The following is a 25,422-nucleotide window of genomic DNA, read 5'->3' on the forward strand; positions in this document are numbered from 1 at the left end:
TGAAAGTAATGTGGATAAAAACAGTTTGAGTGACACTGGAGTGACTGTGGCTGTGTCCAAATATTTATGGACCTGCTCGAACTGGGTTGTGTTAGTAGTAACAAGCACAATGTGCTTTTATGAGCTTTTATAGAAGTAAAATAAAAACACCAAATGTTGTAATTTATAGTTAACAGGGAAGCTGCTTGTCAAAACTACCACATGCTGGCTGGCGCCTCTCTGTGGCTGTTTTTTGTCATTGCAGGTGATGCACCAAAGCCTAAGATGATCCAGATTTTTTTGGGTAATTGACTTAAAAACCTTTTCTTTCTGCAGATAAAGAAGTAAGGGCTGTGTCTGTTTGACCACTGTGCAGTGTTGGACATTGCAAAGAGCTTTCAGTTGGTGATGCGTTGAGGGTCAACTTTGCACCTGCTGTTTCATTCATGTATCGTTGTGTTTGTGTTGTTTTAGGATGTTACAATGGGGGCAGTCAATGAGACTCTGTCAGCGTGTGCACTTCCAGGTGTGATTCCGCATGCTTACCGCATGGGGGGTTCCGTCAGTAGACTGAGCTACAACCTGCCGCCGCAGGCCGGGCATCCTCGGTGAGCGGCTGCATTTACTGCACATACACATACACACACGTGTTACTGTCAGTGCAGAGATACTTCAAATGCAAAGACCTGACAGGTCCAACCAGTTTCTCAATTGAGAGACGGTGAAGTCCAATTCAACACCTCAACTGGGGGAGAGGCGAGTTTATGGGTTTAAAAACTTCACTGGATTCCAAACTTGGACAGCTTGGCTGTTCAAATACTACATAATTATCAACTGGGGAGCTTTGGTTAATGGTCCTACTAGATTCTCAACTGAGAAAGCCTGGCAGTGCAGATGGTGTGGTTCTCTCCAATGGGGACCTTAAGTTTGCGTTCCAGTCGTTTCTCAAGTAGGAAAGCCTGGCTGTGTAGATGCTATGGAATTCTCAACTGGTAGAACTTAAATTATGGGCACTGCTGGCTTCTCAACTGGGAAAGTCTGGCTGTGCGGATGCTGTGATATTGTCCCCTGGATGATCTTAAATTAAGGGCCCCAGTGGTTTTTCAGGTAGCAACCCTGCCTGTGCATGTGGTTTCATATTCTCAAGTGGAAGAGCTTAAATTATGGGTCCCACTAGTCTTTCAATTGGGAAAGCCTGGTTGTACAGATGCAATGGTATTCTTGAGTGATTAAGGGTCCAACTGGTTTCTCAGCTAGGAAACCCTACGTGTGTAGAAGGTGTGGTGTTCTCAATTCGAGGATCTTAAATTATGGGACCCAGTAGCTTCTTAAATGGGTAAACCTGTATGGTTTTGTAGATGGTATAGTATTCTCAACTGTGGCATCTTGAATATGGGTTGAACCAGTTTCTTAACTGTGGTTCGGGATGGTTAGGTTTGTTTGTTTCGCACAGCGTGTGAGTTCAATTCAGTTCAGTTGAATTCTTAAGTGGTCACTCCATGTAAGACTTGTATTTACTGAAATCCTGTTCCATTTTCTTTTTCTTTCACTCTGACATTTAAATGGATTCTACGTTTCTTGTATAGCGCAGGTAGCTCAGTGGATAAGGAGCTGGCTTGCTGATATGTAGACATGGGTTTGAATCCTGTTCATGCTACCTGTCTCTGTCCTTGGGTAGGACACTTAATCTGCATTATCTCAGTCTACCCAGCTGTAAGTACAGTTGTATGCAAAGTTTGGGCCCCCCCTGATCATTTTCATGATTTTCCTTTATAAATCATTGGTTGTCTGGATCAGAAATGTCAGTTAAATATATCATACAGCAGACAAACAAACTGATATTTGAGAAGTGAAATGAAGCTTCTAGTATTTACAGAAAGTGTGCAATAATTATTTAAACAAAATTAAGCAGGTGCATAAATTTGGCAGTCTTGTCATTTTAATGTTATTGGAACACAAAATTGGTTTGGTAAGCTCATTGACCCTTGACCTCCTTACACAGGTGAATCCAATCATGAGAAAGGGTATTTAAGGTGGCCATTTGCAAATATTTCCCTTCTTTGCATCTCTTCTAATGAGTGGCAACATGGGAGCCTGTAACAACTCTCAAATGACCTGAAACAAAGATTGTTTCAACATCATGATTTAGGGGAAGGATACAAAAAGCTATCTCAGAGATTTCAGCTGTCAGTTTCCACTGTGAGGAACATAGCAAGGAAATGGAAGACCACAGGCACAGTATTAGTTAAGGCCTGAAGTGGGAGGCCAAGAAAAATCTCAGATAAGCTGAAGCAAAGGATGGTGAGAACAATCATAGTCAACCCACAGACCTGCTCCAAGACCTACAACATGATTTTGCTGCAGATAGTGTCTCTGTACATTGTTCAACTATACAGCGCACTTTGCCACAAAGAGATGCTGTATGTTGCTGTAATGCAGAGGAAGCCTTTCTGCATACACACCACAAACAGAGTCGCTTGAGGTATGCTAAAGCACATTTGGACAAGCCAGCTTTATTTTGGAATAAGGTGCTGTGGACTGATGAAACTGGAAATTGAGTTATTTGGACATGACAAGGGCGGTATGCATGGCTGAAAAAGAAACAGCATTCCAAGAAAACACTTGCTACCTACAGTAAAATTTGGAGCTGGTTCCATCATGCTGTGTGGCTGTGTGGCCAGTGCAGGTACTGGCTAACACAGTACCCTCAACTTGTGACCCTCAACTTTAAAGTTGAGGGTCCACAACTTTAACAAGTTAAGTTGAGGGTCACATGGATTCCAGTCAATATCAGCAGATTCTTGAGAACAATGTTCATGAATCAGTGACAAAGTTGAAGTTGCGCCGGAGCTGGATCTTTCAACAAGACAACGACCCTAAACACTGCTCAAAATCTACTAAGGCATTCATGAAGTGGAACAAGTACAACATTCTGGAATGGCCATCTCAGTCCACAGACCTGAATATATTGAAAATTTGTGTTGTGATTTAAGTGGGCTGTCCATGCTCAGAAACCAACAAACCTGAGATGTTTTGTAAAGAAGAATGGTCAAAAATACATTCAACCAGAATCCAGACTCTCATTGGAAGCTGCTATAGGATGCATTTAGAGGCTGTTATTTCTGTAAAAGGAGGATCTACTAAATATTGATGTATTTTTTTTTTTCTGCTGGGGTGCTCAAATTTATGCATCTGCCTAATTTTGTTTAAAGAATTATTGCACACTTTCTGAAAATCCTATAAACTTCATTTCACTCCTCAAATATCACTGTGTTTGTCTGCTATATGATATATTAACTGAAAGTGCTGATCCAAACAACCAATGATTTATAAAGGAAACCATGGAAATCATCAGGGGTGCAAAACTTTTTACATACAACTGTAGGTACTGGCCCTGGCTGTTGAAATGAGTTATAATTGTGTCCCGTCCACTAGTATAAAGGTTTTACATCTCTGTATTTAGCTTAAATAAGATGCATTTTTTGTATAAACAGTTGCTCAGTATTTACAGTAATAATAATTTAATGTTATTATTGTTGATGTTGTGCTTCCCAGGCTCCACTTTTCTCTCGATTGTCAGGACACGATCTCTGGAAGGGCTCCTGTTTTTCGCTGCTACCAAAAGAGGGCGCTCTCATTTTGCTTTGTACATGTCCAACGGGCAGAATCCGATTATCTGTAGGAAAAGAGCTGGAGATCTTCAACAGGGAGAAGTACAATGATGGAAAATGGCATTCGGTCAGTGGAATTCCATCATTTGTCCAATTTACCTCTGTCAGCAAAGTGGGATGGAGGTTTATGTTTTCACCCTCTTTGTGAATGGCCTGTAAACCACAATTTTTCATATAACGTTATGAAATTCCCTTGCTGGCTCCTTCACGTTGAGAGGAGCCAGCTGAGGGTGGCTCAGGCATCTGGTAAGGATACCCCCTGGGCGTCTACCTACGAAGGTGTTCCAGGCACGTCCAGCTGGGAGGGAGACTCTGGGGAAGACCCAGGACTAGATGAGGAGAGATCATGTCCACACTGGCATGGGAACGCCCCGATATCCCCCAGTCAGAGGTGGCTAGTGTGGCCTGGGAAAGGGAAGTTTCCAGCAGAGCCAACAGCTCCTTGGACCCGGATAAGCGGTTGAAGATGCGTGAATGAGTGCGTTATGAATTTTTAGAGAGCATTATATCCCGATAGGCAAGAAATGATTCAATTTCAAGGTCAAAGGTCAAAGCCAGGACAAATGGAAAAATCCCTATCTTAAACATTGAATGAATTTTGAAAAAAAATCATAACTCTGGTAAAAAAGATTTGAATTTCTTTCATATATGAGAGTGGTTATGTAGGATGGTATCCTTGTCGACTGACAACAGTTAGATTCGGATTTTATCTGAATTACAGGATTTTGTGGCCATTTAAATTTAACACTGGAAAACCCCTTTTAATGTCTATTTTACCTTATATCTTAATCAAATGTGCCCCACTTACTCTCATATTTGAAAGTAAGATGCAGACTGGCACTCACTATCACCTAACAAAGTTTGATCTGGATTGTGGATTTTGTGGGCATTTTAATTTAATATTGAAGAGCCATTTGATGTACATTTTGCATTATATCTCAATCAAAAGTACCTCAATCACTCTCATTTGTGACCGTGAGGTGCAAAACTGGCACTCTCAATGAATAGACTAAGTTTGATGTGCATCTGATCCATATTACAGATTTAGTGGATATTATATCCAAGGTAAAAATCTGTGGAATTGAAACTAGTGTTGGTGGAAGTTTGCACTATGTGAGTGCAGTGTCTGGTTTGATGGGTTTTTCTTTTCTTTTCTCATGCAGTCAGTGAATCAAATTGCACGCATGAGCTGATCTCCTGATGTCTTCATAGTGGGAATCTGTTACCTGTCGGTCATATTCCAGTTTGAAAGAAGAAATTCCGATTGGTTGTAGATGGAATCAGAGCTTCAGGATGGTCAGCTGACAAAGCTGAGTTGGCATCAATGGAACTGATGTCAACAGTGTACATGGGCAGCACTCCAGAATCCCTGCACAAGGAGTTAAAGGTAAAATTTAATTCATGTGGCTCATGCACACCCTAAACTGTACTTTTCCACCCCAAACTAACATGATGCTTAATAATTTAATTTGATGTATTCTTTCAGTGGAAGAGTTACCAAGCAAAGTGTTGTCCGGTTGTGTGCGCAAGGTCTCATGATCTATGGAGCACCGATGTCACCATTCCCACCACAAATCAAGGCGCTGGGCCCCTGCTTTGCTGGACAGACCCAAAAAGGAGCATATTCTCAGGGAATGGCTGCACACATCGTTCTCAGTGAGTCTAACAGCTGTGACCATCACATCTGGTACCGAAGCTTCAATACTCTGTTTGTCATGAAGAGACCAGTTTTGATACTTCAATCAGAGGATCTAATTGGTTTGTCAGGTGAACCATGAGATTGATAAGGGTCAAAGTATTTTGCATTGACTTGAGAATCTTGCGTGCAAGATTTGCCAGAAAACAATCAATAAACAAAAATGCAAGTAAAACCATAACCCCTTTATAAGAAGATAAGTAATAAATAGATTAATAATAATGATGATGATGAGGATGCTGATTATTATGAATAGTTGGGTATAGAAAATATATCAATGACTTGAAATTTTCTTTTTGCCAATGGTCATGGTTGAAATTTAAATTCTAGTTCCAGAGGCACCCTCCATGAAAAAAACACAAGTCGCCTTGTTGTTTCACATCCATTTTTGTCCTCCGTGTAACATAGCAGGGGGACATAGAAATGCTGCTTGTCCATCTGTGCATGCTTCAAGTACCTGGGCAAACAGAGTACTCACAATTACGTCCACAGGTTGAGTGCAGGCACACCAAATTTGCACCATATGCACCGCCTGCAATGCTTTTGTAAGGAGGCAGAAAAGTGGACTGTGCCATAGCCACCAACAGCCTGGTCCAAAGCTCAAGCCACAGAGTTCCTTGCTGTGTCTATCTCTCCTATCAGATATGGAGAATTGGAGATGAAAGTGGTTTCACAGGAACTAGTTGCTCAAATGCTTCACCTAGGGAGCTGTGAGAGAGGATGCGCTCCTGCTCCGTGCTTTGATGGTGTATGTGCATAACCCTTGCCTCACCAGAAAACCTCTCACTTCTGTGTTTACCATCTGAATAGCAATGCACCAATTGTAGGTGCCACCTGTCTGCTAAACTCAGGGACAGAGGACACCCATGGTTAATTAAGAGGACTAAATTTTGCCCCTTCGCACCCTGCACCGTGCTTTGCACTCAGACACACACTGTGTTAATAGCAAATTGGAAGTTGGAGTCACACCAAATGCACTGGCACTATTCACTTTACACTGTGCAATATAATCACCAAACTGGTGCCAAAAATTCTATTTAGAACACTGCCCTTACAAAGTCTGTGCAGACACTGGTCCTATAATGACAATATCACATCAGGTTTGTGCCTGTGTGTCACAGCTACTGCATTTCAGCCAGGTTAAAATGGGAAAGTCACAGTTAAAATGTGTTTTAGCATATGTTGTTTAGCATATGTTTCAATATAACGCAATGCTAAAATACCCTTGGCCGTACAAGCATAAAAATAGGAAACAGAATGTGACCTTGTGACCTCTTAAAATAGGTCAAGGTTAGCCATCTTTGATGTTGTCCAAGGTCTGTGTCCCAAGAATGTTCCCTGTGAATTTGAAGACGCTGGCAGTAATAGGACTGGACTTATGCTGAGCACAGATGGACGGACGGACGGAAGCAAAGCCTTTGCAATACCCGATGGCCATATTTTGCACACGATTCCTACTTCATGCGCACTTTATGCGCAAATCGACCAAATTTGCACTATGTGTGGCCACGCAACGCCTTCGACGCAGTCTTGAACCTTTTGAAGTCCTATGTCAGGTTGCTTTGGCGGGTGTCACAATGCAGTTCACTGCCAAAACAGCAGGGGGTGCAGCATTTTTCATGATGGCTGTCCTATGACCATAGACTGTCATGACGTCTACAGTTGTGAAAGTCGATTGTGAAACCGGAAAAGTGAAATTTGGGAAATGATGTAGTTAGTGGACCAATCACAGCCCACGCTGTGTCCGTGCGGTCCCTGCCGTCTCGATGTGTAATTACAATATTTGGGAGGTGCACGTCAGGCCATGGAGAGGTTCTCGGAGGGGGTTGGCAATGATGCAGAGCAATCTGCGTGGCTACGGAGTTGCAGAAAGAATAGTATAAATTGGGCTTTGAGTCCAGTATTCTACATGTACATGTGTTAATATCAATAGTCAGTCACGATGGTTTGTGTATCAGTGACAGTAATAAAAGTGATGACCATATTAACTTATCACATTTCAGGCAACACCTTTGTTGACGACTCTGGCTTTGAGCTGCTGTTTAGCATTCGTCCAAGGAGTCCAACTGGACTTCTGCTGCATGTCGGTGATTCCAGAAAGACCCAATATGAACCAACGATGGACCATTATTTGAGTGTCTACATGCTCAGAGGGAAGGTGAGCCCCAAACAGCAAATTTTAATTCCCCAAAGAGAGGCCATGCTACCCAGCAGCTGGGGTTCCCCGATTACATACCCTGTGTCCACAGCACACCAAGAACGCTGATTTATGCTAACGTTACTACATCAATATTACATCACCTGGTGTTGACTTTATCTCACTTTGGGCAATTACATTTCTTGCTTTAATGTTTCTTTCCTACAAAAGTCTGTTGACATGTAAGAAGGGAAGTCCCCTTTGATGAGCCAAAAACAATACATAATGTTAAATATTGTGTGATTAGGTTATTCCTGACACCTGGTTACAACAAAAAAAAAATTGTTTTTCTGAATTAAAAACTGCTCCAGAAATGAAGAACATAAATTGTCAATACTAGATTGTACAAATAATGCCTTCATGTGATTTTTTTTTTAAGTTTGGCTAACAGCTGTTAGCTACTTTAGCATGTCTAAGAATGAGCCTGTTATGGTTTTTTACAAGCAAATAATTTATTCTGCTCCCCCCCTTTGTAATTTTATTCAATAGTTTTACCTTGTAGTTCTACTGTTATATATGGAGTAATACTCATATATGTGGAGCACTTTGTCAATGAAATAGGAGCAAGTACTCACAAAATGATCCTGCGCCCTTCAGTTTCAAGTATTGTAATTTTATTTTGGGAAAACTGAGGGTACCTTTCCCTTCAGTTTGCATCACATTAAATAATAAGTACATTTGTATATAATTCTTGTAAATCAGGATCTGTGTTCTGTCCTGGTTTATAACTTCAACAAACAGATTCAATAGCTGTTATCAGTAAGTTATTCTTACATGTATCTAAATTGTGTTTATGGTATAATTTCCAGGTAGTGGCACAAGTCAACAATAGAAACGAAGAATTCAAGGTGTCAGTGCGGCCAAACGCTTCCTTATGTGATGGAATGTTTCATAAAATATCAGGTACAATGCTGACGATTATTTGATCAGTCATCATTAAGCACCAATTTTTATCTTATACACAGGAGGACATTTATACAAATTACTGTTAATTAATGTCTGTCTATGCTCTTTTAGTGATAAAGAGGAAAAATGTTTTACAACTGCATGTCGACACTGTTGGCACTTACAAGATTGGACCACCAACATTCACATCCACTTTGACCAAAGACCCACTGTATGTGGGTGGAATTCCCGGTGAGTGATAAATGTACTTCATTTAGCTCTTGTATCATTTATTTGCACAGTAGCACACTGGCACCCATCACTAAGTGACCGAAAATGACACCTTGATTTAAGTGAATATAGGATGTTAATATGAAAGAAAAAGAATACAGGACAAGAGTTAAAATTGCAATTAAGATAAGATTAGATAAGATAATATAAGCTCAACTTTATTCATCCCGAAGGAAATTATTGTGCCAGAGTACCAATCAGTAAACTGCAAACAATGTTTTTTTAAAACAATAAAATACAACAAACGTATGCAAAATGACTGGAAGACATTTGCGCAAGATGTTCAACACTATTGCACATATTTCTGAGTCACTGAATAACTCTGTTCAATATGTATACAGTCTGATTGCCACAGGTAGGAAAGACCTCCTGTGGTGTTCTGTGGTGCACCTCGGTGGTCTCGGTCTACGACTGAAGGTGCTCAGTACGTCAGTGTAGCATGCAGGGGGTGGGAGGTATTGTCCAGGAGGCTGCGCAGTTTCCTCAGCATCCTCCTCTCTGACACCTCCACCACAGACTCCAGCTCAAACCCCAGGACAGAGCCAGCTCTCCTGATGAGCTTGTTGAGTCTGTTCATGTCAGCTGCCTATTGGTTGTGTAGGTGATATTGTATTCAAATACATACCCAGCTGTTCCATATGAATGGACTAAAGAAATGTTAGGGGAATCCCCAGTGGTATCATGAGGAAACCCCCAACAATCAAAACAAATATGGCTACCATTGGTAATGAATCTTGTGTTGCAAGAAGGCTGTAAACATGCCTATTTATGGCATAGGAACACTGTGATGTCAAGGTAAAATATAAAGTAGGTACTTTTGTTGACTTTTATCATTTTTATTTGGAGAAAATGAGAGAATTCTTGGAGAGAATGTTAGAATTCTGTCTGTCCTCATCCAACCTCTTCGGCAGTCATTAGGCAAATTCTGGGGGTTGTGTGATGAGTAACCAAATAGAAAAAGGTGGTTGTACGAACTGGGTTCAAATTATTAATAGAGAAACCTTCACATAAATTCAAGGCAGGCAGAAATAATCAATTTCAGATGGGAAACACTGTGAATCAAGACTACAAGTCTGCAAGGCTACAGTGCAATTAGCAGCTGAGTTATGATTTTATTTTATTTATTTTATTTATTTTTTGACGAGTTAGGTTTTTTTTTTGCAAATTTGGCCTTGGCCTCAGACAAAGATCACTATAGGATAGATGTACAGGACCTGCTGCAGCTAAAACTACACAGCCCCCGGAGGGGAGAAGGGGTGGCGTGAGCGGTGGCCGGGATGGGTGTGTGATGGGGGCAGGAGGGGTGGTAGGGGCGAAGTGGAGCATGCTTCAGTCTTTGTCCATGTGTGAGTCAGTTTTTGTCCTTGTACTGGAGTTAGAGAGATAAGGAGGCAGCCAATGTTCCCCAAGGTCATAGAGATTCTTCTTGAGGAAAACATGGGGCATTTTGTCCTTCAGAGGCTGATAAGCCTGCCATGTTTGTGGTTGAGCAGTGAAAAACACTTTTACAATTACACATGAACAAACCAGATCCCAAATTATGAATATTCCCCGGTCTCTGAAATCTTCACCTTCCCCTGCAAGGTGCACATTTGCTCCAACATGTTATCCAATTTGCATCTGAGTTCAAGGGTTAATGCAGTCTGAGAATGCATCGCCTTGCCCAAATCATTAATCATGACGGACAAGTGAGGGGTCGTGGTTTTGGCGGCAGCTGTCTTGCCAATGTTCCGGTAGGTCAGAGCAGCACATAAGCCAATAAGTACCAGCCCTCCTACTATGAAACCAAATATGAGTAAATCCTCAACGTCCTCCACAGAGAATGGCGCAAAGCATGTGACACGCCACGTCTCCCAGGCGTCGAGAACATAGCCCGCAGGGTAAGTTCCATCTGGGCACGCAGGGTCCCCGGCCCTGATCTTCTTGTAGAAAAAATGATGTCAATAGTGTTCAGAGACCAGCTGATCAATTCCATGGTTAATCCAATATAGTTTGAAGAATTCAAAGTCTGGTGAAGTAGGGACTTTGAAGGTTGGAGCAGAGATAGAGGAGAGAGGAGGATGTGACTGCCCTCGCCGGAGTCCCAAGCTCAATTTAAGAGGAGGGAGGAGGCCCTTTAAGAAGCCTAAGAGTGTCTTAAACAGACAAGGTGGCAGAAAGAAAGACAGGAAAGAGAGACATTCTCTGTATGTGTATGGCAGTGATTAAGTAATGCTACTAGCTTGATCGTGCAGGGATAATGTTTGCGGTTGATCTCATCATGAACAAGGTTACTTTTTCCACCCAGCGTAGTAATGCAATAACGCCTGAGATGAAGGTCATCACAACATTATGATACCTGGCTACTAGAAAAAATGTAAGTTGCATGTAAATTCTATAACATTCATAGGTAAGCCTATGGTCATGAGGGTTGGGTTGACCGAAAGAACTACCTTGCGGGTACAAGTGGCCAAAATGGGTTTCCTGGAGGGGGGGGGGGGAGCTAGTGTCTCCCTTAGACTCTTAGAGATAGGGTGAGAAGCTCGGTCATCCGTCAGAAGTTTGGAGTACAGCCGCTGCTCCTTCGCGCTGAAAGAAGCCAGCTGGGGTGGTTCTGGCATCTGGTAAGGATGCCCCAGGCTCTCTCTAGGGAGGTGTTCCAGGCACGTCCATCTGGGAGGAGACCCCATGGGAGACCCAGGACTAGGTGAGATTATAGCTCCACACTGGCCTGGGAGCATTTCTATCCACTCCTTGCTCAAGTTGCCCTCAGACACTTCCTGGATCACTCTTAGGCTAAGATTCCTTACTGGAAATCTTTAGGCTAAGCTCTCTGAGACGACTCTGAGATTCTTTGTGAATACGGGCCCTGATCTCCACACAACTCCAGCTCTGGCCAGGAGTGGTGAAGTAGCCTGAAATTCGGTACTAACCAGATTTAAAGTTTATTTTTTTTTTCCATAAGTTATTACTTTTACTTTTTTTGTTAGTATTTGTGATCAGTTCAGTTTGTTTGGTCTGGCAATGTGCTACTGTGTATCTCTATATCCAGAGTGCACCCCATGGACCGACCATGTGAGGCTTTCTGACTATTGCACACTCACTTGTAACCAATAACCAGTAAAAATCTATTTAAGCATAAAAATTCAAAAAGAAAAATAATATAGCACCTTCAACTGCACCACAGACTAAAACAGTTAAATGTGGTCTATTAAACCTTAGGTCTCTCTCTTCTAAGTCCCTGTTAGTAAATGATATAATAATTGATCAACATATTGTTTTATCTGCCTTACAGAAACCTGGTTACAGCAGGATGAATATGTTAGTTTGAGTCAACACCCCCAAGTCACACTAACTGTCAGAATGCTCGTAGCACGGGCAGAGGCGGAGGATTAGCAGCAATCTTCCATTCCAGTTTTAATTAATCCAAAACCCAGACAGAGCTTTAATTCATTTGAAAGCTTGACTCTTAGTCTTGTCCATCCAAATTGGAAGTCTCAAAAACCAGTTTTATTTGTTATTATCTATCGTCCACCTGGTCATTACTGTGAGTTTCTCTGTGAATTTTCAGACCTTTTGTCTGACTTAGTGCTTAGCTCAGATAATAATTATAGTGGGCGATTTTAACATCCACACAGATGCTGAGAATGACAGCCTCAACACTGCATTTAATCTATTATTAGACTCAGTTGGCTTTGCTCAAAATGTAAATGAGTCCACCCACCACTTTAATCATATCTTAGATCTTGTTCTGACTTATGGTATGGAAATTGAAGACTTAACAGTATTCCCTGAAAACTCCCTTCTGTCTGATCATTTCTTAATAAAATTTACATTTACTCTGATGGACTACCCAGCAGTGGGGAATAAGTTTCATTACACTAGAAGTCTTTCAGAAAGCGCTGTAACTAGGTTTAAGGATATGATTCCTTCTTTATGTTCTCTAATGCCATATACCAACACAGTGCAGAGTAGCTACCTAAACTCTGTGAGTGAGATAGAGTATCTCGTCAATAGTTTTAGATCCTCATTGAAGACAACTTTGGATGCTATAGCTCCTCTGAAAAAGAGAGCCTTAAATCAGAAGTGCCTGACTCCGTGGTATAACTCACAAACTCGCAGCTTAAAGCAGATAACCTGTAAGTTGGAGAGGAAATGGCGTCTCACTAATTTAGAAGATTTTCACTTAGCCTGGAAAAGAGTCTGTTGCTCTATAAAAAAGTTATTGTATGGCCTTGCCTTACAATATAAAGCGTCTTGGGGCAACTGTTTGTTGTGATTTGGCGCTATATAAATAAAATTGATTTGATTTGATTTTGATTTGTGTCAATAAAACAGTCAGATTCTGTAGAGACTCTCAAGTCCAGACTTAAGACGCACTTATTTTCCCTTTTTTATGGCTAGCATAGCATAGTATGTTACAATGCTTTTTACTCTTAATTCATTTTATTAGGAATTGTTCTTGTAATTTGTGTTGGTAGCATGGCCCAAGCAGAGGGTCACCCCTTTGAGTCTGGTCTGCTTGAGGTTTCTTCCCCAGAGGTAGTTTTTCCTTACCACTGTCGCCTGCGTGCTTGCTCTGGGCGTTGGTAAGGTTCGAGCATGCTTGTGTGAAGCGCCTTGAGGCAACTTTGTTGTGATTTGGCGCTATATAAAGTGAAATAAATTAAATTTTTTAAATATGGCGGGTATGTATGTATGTCACTGTGTCCGCCCATGACTGGCTTATTGCTTAGCAACAGTAACCATGGTAACTGATTCACCATGAAGAAAGGAATGGGACAGAGAGTGTCTAAAGTACTACTTCCTTCCTTCCTGTCTGCAATGTCTTTTATTTAATCTTTATCAATCAATCTAATTTGTGATTAAAGGTTTGGGTGGGCCCCAGAAGTAAGGTGGGTTCAATTCCCTGTCAGACAGGGAAATTACTATGGTTGCATGAGCAAGGTCCTTAATCCCCGAGGTGCTCTCTATGTACGATTGAGGACCTTGCATGGCAGCTGATGATCCGTTTGTGATTCCATTTATTGATGTATTGTTTCAGCGTGAACGTTAGTCTGATTTAAAGCGAGTGCTTCATTTTCCAAGCAGGGTTCAGTTTCTTATTGATGATAAAGATGAGGGTCAAGAGCAGAGTGGCGGCACCGCCGTACCCGACACAGGTGGATCCGTGTTCCTGGGCAGAAACAACTTCAAAGGCTGTATTTCCAACCTCTACACACGACGGTATTCTCACCTCACTCTCTACGTTATTGCTGCCTAATAATGGATAAATGTTTCACATCTGCAGTGGCAGTTTGCAGCTTGTGCTTAGCTGTGTTACGTGACTGATGCGGATTGGCCGCTGTGGTTGCAGGAATCTGTTCAAGATTGAGGACTTGAGTGCCTTTGTGACTTCTGGGAATGTTCTGGTGGATGTTTGCCCGGCCGACGCTCCTGCACAGCAGATGCTTGACCGCAGCACCAAGAAGGTGAGTTCTGTTTTTGGATCCCAAGCAGGTTGAGTGTCTCGAGTGCGATCCCATACATGAAGAACAAACCTTTATTTCTTTGTGTATTTTATTTCAATTTTTTATTTTTGCAAATTTCAGCAGTTTTATGGAAGTTAAACAGCTTTTATTTAGATTGGCCTCTAGGGGCAGTGCAGTGGGATCTCCATGGATCTGGGCTAATTGTGCCGAGATAGAGAGAGTGGCGTCAACTCAGAACATGATGGTGCCATTTTGGTTCCAACTGCGCTGAACTACTGAGTGAACCTTTTATGTTGTCAACATTTTTTAAATCATTTAACCACATACAGCAACACATCCAGGTACAGGTGCTATCAAAATAAATATAAAAAAAGTTAAGCTATCAAATTTACATACATTTACAATTTGTGATGATTTATTTAATTAATTTAAAGCCTGATTTATGCAGCTGCAGCTCTGTAACTCTGTGTCATACAATGACGTGCAAGATGGTTTTAAAATTCTCCGTCTCTGGATTATGCTTTATTCTGGACTAATTTGACTCTCAACAAGCTTTTCTTTCTACAATCATCACCTCCAAATCAAAGGTAAGATGGGCATTTTCCTCTTTATCATCTTCGTGCTGTAAAGTTGCGGACTTTTCTGATCCATTTGTAATCAGTGTGCACACTGTAAAAACTGTTATAATATGATGGGAGACGAAGGAGTGAAAGCAGAAAAGTTTCAAATCACAGCCGTTTGTGTCTGATTTAAAAGGTGCATATCAGGCTGCGGGTCTGAGCCTGAGCACGGTGTGAAAAAAAATAAACGGTCAGATTTTAATCACGGAAATGGCTTCGGTCTCACATGCGAGGGGTTTAATGGAAATACATTGCGATCGGATGGGACATTTTATCGGATGTGAGCGAAAATCCTTTGTACAAAATCAGTTTTATATACGATGTTTATTATATGGCAAACAATACAAAACTTTGGGACTTTTTTTGTCTGGTGACTGCGAATATCTGGTTTATACGATGATGGTTTAGGTGAGTTTTACTGAACATGAGACTGAACAATAAATTTACCTCTCAAAACTTTGATGATGATGTCAGCTTCCATCCCACACAGCTGACTTTATTTTCGCCAGTTTTTCTTCTGTTCGGATCTGAATGGAGTCTTTACATCTTGAAGCCCTTGCTGTGTCTCTTTGTGCCTCCAAATGCAGAGCAACCAGCGAATTAATAAATAAAATAGCTGAATTTACATGCAGACAGATTAACAGCGAACGCTATTTTAAACCCAAGATGGCACCATGAGTCACGTGACCATTTTTTGTTCGACTTGTCATGTTGCCACTCTCTCTACCAAGGCACACTAATCTGGACTGGCGTCCCAAAATGCAGAGAGGAGCAGTGACTCAAGATTTGAAAGTTGTCTTGTTTCCACTGAAGCGTGCATCCAGCACACACGTGCATGACGTGTGCATGTGGACATTGTAGCGTCTCATTTTTTGGAAAATCAGCATCACTGATGATGATGATGGTAAAATTATGACTGAATCACTACATACGAGGTCTGTCCAAAAAGTAACGGACCTTTTTATTTTTTCAAAAACTATATGGATTTGAATCACATGTGATTCAAATCCATATGGTTTTTGAAAAAATAAAAAGGTACGATACTTTTTGAACAGACCTCGTATCAATCAACGGTCAGCATAAGGTATGTCGTCATTTGCCAGGAATTCTTTGGTATGATCAGTGGAATATAGTTTTTTTGGGGGGGTGGGGGTGGTGGTGCACCCACTGATTTATTTAGGAGCTCACAGATCTGTGAACAGTAACAACTGTAGTTAATTCCTCCTGGGAATGTGTTGAGATCGGAAACAAAATGGCACAATTTTGTACTTCTGTACCAAAGTCAACAAGCCAACCATGTTGGAGATCATAAATTCCTTTATAATAATACAATAACATGCTTTTGGAGGGCGGTATGCATTTTCAGAGGCCCGACGTCCATGCCCAGTCATGCCTCGTCTAACTCGGGTGAATAGCTGTCATTTTGGGTGATGGGATGGACCGAGGGACTCAGAAAAATGCATACCGCACGACAACAGTATGTTATTTGCATTATTATCACTTTTTACTGAGATACACAACACACAACGCATACATAAAATGTTGGCTCACTTAACTTCTGCCTTGTCGCCTGGCGCGCATGGTGCTCTCCAAATTCAGCAGTGCGTCCTCATCAACCTGGCTGCTTTAGCTGCTGTTCATTGTCGTACTATCCATGAGAAAATCATCCGGAATATCCATATTGGGACCAAAACACACTTCTCGCCTTTTCATCTTTTCCTCTGCGGACAGTTTTTTTTTTCCCCCTCTGGACAGTTCTTGGGCTGCGCGTGCTATGACGTCATTTGTTTATGCACAGCGGGCGGGTATAGCCAGATAACGTCGACGTAAATCTACAATACCGGCCTAGCAACGCCCCGGTAAAGTGATAATAATGGTTATTATACCTCCACAGACATTTGGAGGGATACACAGAAATCACAGTGTGCATGAGCTTTGTAAAGTGCAGCTCCTCCTTAACCAGTCTGTGGATTTCACTGAAGCTGCACACAGCGGTAACACACCATGTGGATGACATGCATGAAGGAGAATGGCGTACGCGTTTGTGTGTGTGTGTGCGTGCATGCGTACAAGATAACTAAAAAACAATGAATGGATTTCTTTCAAATGTGTGGGAATGTTGCCTGCATAGACATTTGGAGGTGATTATATTTTGGTGTGGTTTGGTAAAAGGTCATGGAGAACATGGTCTGAAAAACACCTCTTTTTTTTTTGTATATTTCAACAACCAAGAAGCCTAGATGAATGATGTAAAGCAAATACCATTCATCAATATATTTCAGTGTTTGGTATGAATGACTTCAGAAGCCATATGATGAAGTCATACATAGTAAAAAACAAAACAAAACACCCTTAGTGGCATATGTATATTTACTTGTACTTTTATATTGTGATGTGTAGAACATGCAGGGTATGAATCAGATGCCTTTCATTCAGGTATTTCATTGCCAAACATTTATAAACACTGATTTTAAATACATGTATTATAATACATATATAATAATACATACATACGTATATACATGTTTATATTTTTTAGTCAAGTGATGTTTATCGTCAAATCACCAACATAACACATCTTATTCTGTGGTTTAACTGTCAGAACGAGCAGACACATTATAAACGCAGTGACTTTTAATTTCCTCACAACTACTGCAGTTGCAGATTTAGAATGAGTAATCCCATTTCACACACTTTTTGTGTGTCTGTGTGTGTGTGTTTTTTGTCCTTGTTTACATTGTGTTTTGCTGCCTTATTTCCAGAGATGAAGAAGAGGGACAGCCTACGACCCGCTGATGCTGACATCACATAACCAGCAGCTTGCACCACAGCGTTACGTCGCTTTTGCACAAACTCAGTCATTTTCTGTGTACTTCAATAAAATGATTCACGTTAACATTATGACATTATAACTACTATTTCATGTGCTGTGTCTCATCACATTTGTTGATATTCACAAACATATACATGAATGTATGAAGCTTGAAATCACTTCATGTCTGTTCGCTTTTATCTTTTAATCCACTTACTTTCTTTCTAACAGTCATTCACGAGCACCCGCCGCTAACACTCTACACGTTAAGCATGAACGTGACATATTATGAGAAATATTAACCTCACGGTTACACAAAGTGACTAATAATTGTTTCAGGGCATTAATTGTCACTGTTAAATCATGTTATCATGTAACATTTTAGTAATCTAACACAGGTCACCAGGGGCTTCATTAATGAAACCTGTGTCAAATCACCAGTTTTAAAGTTGTGTGTATTCACAATCTTTTTATAAATATCAATCATCATGAAACTTTACGCATGTGCACGAGCCTGATTTTCACACCCTTCTTTAGCCATGAATGGATGTAGACGGGTCAGGTCCAGTCTGGGAGTATGTACTCATGGCATATGTCACCGCATCCATCACACAACTAAACCACTTTTCGTCCTGGTTGACAACCACCCAGACAGATGACTGGTTCAGCCTCACCCCTCAAACATGACTATCTATCTGCTGCAGCCACGTGGAATGTGGGCTTCCCCTTGAGCTTCTCCAGCTGCTGGGGTCCTCAACACTGAGGAACCTGCATGCTGGTTCATGATCACAGCAGTCTATGATATCATTCTCATCTTGTAGCTACACTGACAGCTTCTTTCAAAGATGCCTGCACATCCATTATGTGCAGCCGGAACTGTTTAAAACACAACAATCAATGGAGACAAAACGAGAGGGCTTATAAAATATACTACACACTCATTTTTACTGGAGTTTGTGAATAGTAATTTGTGCATACAAATATAGATTTATGTGCATGGACAGAAAAGACATTTTAATGTCCAGAAATGCAAACTATACAACAGTGGTTGTTTTTGTTTTTGTTTTTTTTGTTTGTTTTTTTACAGTGGATCTAGAAAATATTCACAGCGCTTCCCTTTTACCACATTTTGTTATTTTACACCCTTATTCCAAAATGGATGAAATTCATTTTTTTGCCCAAATTTACACACAATACCCCATAATGACAGTGTGAAAGAACTTTGAGATTTTTGCAAATTTATTAAATACAAAAAAAAACAAACAACTACAACTAAGAAATCACATGTACATTCACAGCCTTTGCTGTGAAGCTCAGAATTGAGCTCAGGTGTTTCCTGTTTCCACTGATCATCCTTGAGATGTTTCTACAGCTTAATTGGAGTCCACCAGGGGTAAATGTCTTGATTGGACATGATTTGGAAAGACACACCTGTCTACATATAAGGTCCCACAGATGACAGTGCATGTCAGAGCACAAACCAAGCATGAGGTCAGAGGAATTATCTGTAGACCTCTGAGACAGGATTGTCTCAAGGCACAAATCTGGGGAAGGATACAGAAACATTTCTGCTGCTTTGAAGGCCCTAATGAGCACAGTGGCCTCCATCATCTCTAAATGGAGGAAGTTCAGATCCACCAGGACTCTTCCTAGAGCTGGCTGTCTGTCTAAACTGAGCGATCGGGGGAGAAGGACCTTAGTCAGGAGGTGACCAAGAACACGATGGTCACTCTGTCAGAGCTCCAGCATTTTTGTGGAGAGAGGAGAACTTTCCAGAAGGACAACCATCTCTGCAGCAATCCACCAATCAGGCCTTTATAGTAGAGTGGCCAGACAGAAGCCACTTCTTTGTAAAAGGCACATGGCAGCCCACCTGGAGTTTGCCAAAAGGCACCTGAAGGACTCTCGGATCATGAGAAACAAAATTCTCTGGTCTGATGAGACAAAGATTGAACTCTTTGGTGTGAATTCCAGGCGTCATATTTGGAGGAAACCAGGCATCATCCCTACAGTGAAGCATGGTGGTGGCAGCATCATGCTGTGGGGATGTTTTTCAGCAGCAGGAACTGGGAGACTAGTCAGGATTGAAGGAAAGATGAATGCAGCAATGTACAGAGACATCCTGGATAAGAACCTGCTCCAGAGCGCTCTTGATCTCAGACTGGGACGACGGTTCATCGTTCAGCAGGACAGTGACCCTAAACACACAGCCAAAGGAGTGGCTTCAGGACAACTCTGTGAATGTCCTTGAGTGACCCAGCCAGAGCCCAGACCTGAATCCAGTTGAACATCTCTGGAGAGATCTGAAAATTTTATTTTATTTTATTTTATTTATCCTTATTTATACAGGCAGTCCCTTGAGACTCAATGCCTCATTTGCAAGAGAGACCTGTGTCACATATACAAGTTCCAAAAAACAGTAATTAACAACATTGGATAAAATATCACAAATAACAACAGCATTAAATAAAATATCTAACTAAAACAACAGTTTCCTATAGACACCTTCTCTAATTGTTTTAATAAAACTCTAAATTCTCCCAAAGTAACCAAACTGGACAACTTCAGGTCCAGTTTGGCTGGACTGTGCACCAACACTCCCTGTCCAACTTGATGGAGCTTGAGAGGTGCTGCAAAGATAAATGGGCAAAACTGCCCAAAGATAGGTGCCCCAAGCTTGTGGAATCATATTCAAGAAGACTTGAGGCTGTAATTGCTGTCAAAGGTGCTTCAACAAGGTATTGAGCAAAGGCTGTGAATATGTATGTACATGTGATTTCTTATTTTTTTCTGAATTTGCAAAAATAAAAAATAAAAATTTCATGTTGTCATTATGGGGTGTTGTGAGGAGAATTGTTAGGTGAAAAAAAAAAAATTTACTCCATTTTGGAATAAGGCTGTAACATAAAATATAGAAAAAGTGAAGCGCTGTAAATACTTTCTGGATCCACTCTAAGTTTTACATTATTTATATCTTCCTCTTCATCATATCAAACTTGACCCACTCTGAAAAACATGCATGAGGTATGCACATTTATAAATTCCATTTCGTGTGTGGGGAAAAGGTGTACTGATATTAAGTTTAGTAGCCAAAAATACCTAATATATACTGAGGTGTTGCAAATAATAAATTTATTATTTAACTTTAAAAATGTTGAAATAATGATTGTTTCTGTGCCTGTCACTTTAAACAAACAAGATCTTCTTTTCACACCCATTCTGTCCAATAGTGTTGCAGTCCGCCCTCTGCCCCACACTATATGGGCAGTGCAGAACTCAGTGGGCGTGTCTCACAGAGCAAGCAGGAGTTTCGAAATGGATTTCCATGGTGAATGTTCTAGACACCTCGGGGCCCCATCTTGATGACTTCAAGTGCACAGTCTATGTCTTGGCGCAAGTGCATTTGCGGCATGTCCAACTCCACTTGACTCTTTACATTACACATAACGTAAGTGCCAAGTATGGAGCAGAACACCACGGGGTATATAAATGGCGTAATCTGTCATTTGCTTTAAGAGTGGCGTGCACTTGAACCTGGTGCATTGCTATTTAGACTCAATAGGCAACTGAAATGAGAGGTGCTTTTGGGGATGAACCAACTGCAAGCAATGCATCAAAGTGCATGAGCAGCTGAGGCAAAGCAGTCAAGTGCCGTTCTCCTGCAGCACCTTCTCCTCCATCTCCATCTAACCGAGCCTGGAACCTCGTTAAGAACGAAAACCAATGTTTAAAAAAAGTATGGTACAAACCCTAAAGTTTTGTATTTTCCCGTTAGTTTTTAATTACATTTTTTTTAGATTTTTGTCTTCGATTTTGTGTGCGGTTTCAAGAGCGCTAATGCACAAACGTGCTGTACGTGTATACACATCATGAACCTGTTAATGTAAGGCATATCTGACTAATGCACTGTACAGATAGCAGGAACATCATTTATGTGATGAGTAATCTGAGTGCACAGTTGGGTGCAAGGTGCAAAGGTGCTGTACTTACTCTCAGTTAGTTACAGGTGTGATATGGCTATAACATGATATAAACCAATCACAGTATGCCGTTAGGTGATGGGTACATGAGTATTGCTATTCAGATATCAAACACAGAAGTAATAGTGAAACATTTTGCTGCACAAAGCATCAAGATGCACATGTGGATGTCTGCCACAGCTCCCTGAGGTGAAGCATTTCAATCAATCAACTTTTTTCTTGTATAGCGCCAAATCACAACAAACAGTTGCCCCAAGGCGCTCCACATTGCAAGGCAAGGCCATACAATAACCATGAAACACAGTCTACGTCTAAAGCAACATAACCAAGGGATGGTCCAGGGTCACCCGATCCAGCCCTAACTATAAGCCTTAGCGAAAAGGAAAGTTTTAAGCCTAATCTTAAAAGTAGAGAGGGTATCTGTCTCCCTGATCTGAATTGGGAGCTGGTTCCACAGGAGAGGAGCCTGAAAGCTGAAGGCTCTGCCTCCCATTCTACTCTTACAAACCCTAGGAACTACAAGTAAGCCCGCAGTCTGAGAGCGAAGCGCTCTAATGGGGTAATATGGTACTACGAGGTCCCTAAGATAAGATGGGACCTGATTATTCAAAACCTTATAAGTAAGAAGAAGAATTTTAAATTCTATTCTAGCATTAACAGGAAGCCAATGAAGGGAGGCCAACACGGGTGAGATATGCTCTCTCCTGCTAGTCCCCGTCAGTACTCTAGCTGCAGCATTCTGAACCAACTGAAGGCTTTTTAGGGAACTTTTAGGACAACCTGATAATAATGAATTACAATAGTCCAGCCTAGAGGAAATAAATGCATGAATTAGTTTTTCAGCATCACTCTGAGACAAGACCTTTCTGATTTTAGAGATATTGCGTAAATGCAAAAAGGCAGTCCTACATATTTGTTTAATATGCGCTTTGAATGACATATCCTGATCAAAAATAACTCCAAGATTTCTCACAGTATTACTAGAGATCAGGGAAATGCCATCCAGAGTAACGATCTGGTTAGACACCATGCTTCTAAGATTTGTGGGGCCAAGTACAATAACTTCAGTTTTATCTGAGTTTAAAAGCAGGAAATTAGAGGTCATCCATGTCTTTATGTCTGTAAGACAATCCTGCGTTTAGCTAATTGGTGCGTATCCTCTGGCTTCATGGATAGATAAAGCTGGGTATCATCTGCGTAACAATGAAAATTTAAGCAATACCGTCTAATAATACTGCCCAAAGGAAGCATGTATAAAGTGAATAAAATTGGTCCTAGCACAGAACCTTGTGGAACTCCATAATTAACTTTAGTCTGTGAAGAAGATTCTCCATTTACATGAACAAACTGTAATCTATTAGACAAATATGATTCAAACCACCGCAGCGCAATGCCTTTAATACCTATGACATGCTCTAATCTCTGTAATAAAATTTTATGGTCAACAGTATCAAAAGCAGCACTGAGGTCCAACAGAACAAGCACAGAGATAAGTCCACTGTCCGAAGCCATAAGAAGATCATTTGTAACCTTCACTAATGCTGTTTCTGTACTATGATGAATTCTAAAACCTGACTGAAACTCTTCAAATAGACCATTCCTCTGCAGGTGATCAGTTAGCTGTTTTACAACTACCCTCTCAAGAATCTTTGAGAGAAAAGGAAGGTTGGAGATTGGCCTATAATTAGCTAAGATAGCTGGGTCAAGTGATGGCTTTTTAAGTAATGGTTTAATTACTGCCACCTTAAAGGCCTGTGGTACATAACCAACTAACAAAGATAGATTGATCATATTTAAGATTGAAGCATTAAATATGGTAGGACTTCCTTGAGCAGCCTGGCAGGAATGGGGTCTAATAAGCATGTGATGGTTTGGATGAAGTAACTAATGAAAATAACTCAGACAGAACAATCGGAGAGAAAGAGTCTAACCAAATACCGGCATCACTGGAAAGCAGCCAAAGATAACGATACATCTTTGGGATGGTTATGAGTAATTTTTTCTCTAATAGTCAAAATTTTGTTAGCAAAGAAAGTCATGAAGTCATTACTAGTTAAAGTTAATGGAATACTCAGCTCAATAGAGCTCTGACTCTTTGTCAGCCTGGCTACAGTGCTGAAAAGAAACCTGGGGTTGTTCTTATTTTCTTCAATTAGTGATGAGTAGAAAGATGTCCTAGCTTCACGAAGGGCTTTCTTATAGAGCAACCAAACTCTTTTTCCAGGCTAAGTGAAGATCTTCTAAATTAGTGAGACGCCATTTCCTCTCCAACTTACGGGGTTATCAGCTTTAAGCTACGAGTTGTGAGTTATACCACGGAGTCAGACACTTCTGATTTAAAGCTCTCTTTTTCAGAGGAGCTACAGCATCCAAAGTTGTCTTCAATGAGGTACAAACTATTGACAAGATACTCTAACTCCCTTACAGAGTTTAGGTAGCTACTCTGCTCTGTGTGGTATATGACATTAGAGAACATAAAGAAGGAATCATATCCTTAAACCTAGTTACAGCGCTTTCTGAAAGACTCTAGTGTAATGAAACTTATTCCCCACTGCAGGGTAGTCCATCAGGGTAAATGTAAATGTTATAAAAATGATCAGACAAAAGGGAGTTTTCAGGAATACTGTAAGTCTTCTATTTCCATACCATAAGTCAGAACAAGATCTAAAATATGATTAAAGTGGTGGGTGGACTCATTTACTTTTTGAGCAAAGCCGATAGAGTCTAATAATAGATTAATGCAGTGTTGAGGCTGTCATTCTCGCATCTGTGTGGATGTTAAAATCGCCCACTATAATTATCTTATCTGAGCTAAGCACTAAGTCAGACAAAAGGTCTGAAAATTCACAGAGAAACTCACAGTAACGACCAGGTGGACCGATAGATAATAAACAAATAAACTGGTTTTTGGGACTTCCAATTTGGATGGACAAGACTAAGAGACAAGCTTTCAAATGAATTAAAGCTCTGTCTAGGTTTTTGATTAATAATAAGCTGGAATGGAAGATTGATGCTAATCCTCCGCCACGGCCCGTGCTACGAGCATTCTGACAGTTAGTGTGACTCGGGGGTGTTGACTCATTTAAACTAACATATTCATCCTGCTGTAACCAAGTTTCTGTTAGGCAGAATAAATCAATACGTTGATCAATTATTATATCATTTACCAACAGGGACTTAGAAGAAAGAGACCTAATGTTTAATAGACCACATTTAACTGTTTTAGTCTGTGGTGCAATTGAAGGTGCTATATTATTTTTTTCTTTTTTGAATTTTTATGCTTAAATAGATTTTTGCTAGTTATTGGTGGTCTGGGAGCAGGCACCGTCTCTACGGGGATGGGGTAATAGGGGGATGGCAGGGGGAGAGAAGCTGCAGAGAGGTGTATAAGACCACAGCTCTGCCTCCTGGTCCATTTGAGCATCTCTTCCCTGCAACACCACCTCCGTGTCCCGTTCTCCGATATCCAATGGGAGAAGATGGACAAGACACACAGACATAGTAGGAAAAATTCTCTGCTCAACTTTAGATCATTTTTTTGCTGGTCTATAGTGCAGTCGATTTCTGCTCCCCTCACAACAGCAACTCACCAAAAGTGCACCTGACCACACCTCATTTTAACACCAACACACACATGGACGCACAGATGAGTGGACATGCATTTAGAGTTTGAAGAACATGGGCTCTGAGTGTGAAAATAACTGTGCTGATTGGAAATCATGTTGTCAAACAGCAAATCTGAGTCCCCATTACTGTAATTTTATTCCCCTTAATATTTAAATTAACTGTTTAAAGTACTTGATATTACTGTGCACATACATTTTCTAATACTCAAAATGTC

General features: G+C 40.8%; 1 protein-coding gene across 1 annotated transcript in view; it reads left to right on the forward strand.

Annotated features, from left to right (window-relative positions):
* LOC117521102 (laminin subunit alpha-3-like) overlaps positions 1-25,422 on the forward strand; it is a 243,840-nt gene that overhangs the window by 202,829 nt on the left and 15,589 nt on the right. The window contains 1 exon segment of the mRNA XM_034182417.1: positions 14,055-14,169. Within this exon segment, the coding sequence (XP_034038308.1) occupies positions 14,055-14,169 (115 nt within the window).

This window comes from Thalassophryne amazonica, chromosome 12 (genome assembly GCF_902500255.1).
Source record: "Thalassophryne amazonica chromosome 12, fThaAma1.1, whole genome shotgun sequence".
Lineage (NCBI taxonomy): Eukaryota > Metazoa > Chordata > Actinopteri > Batrachoidiformes > Batrachoididae > Thalassophryne > Thalassophryne amazonica.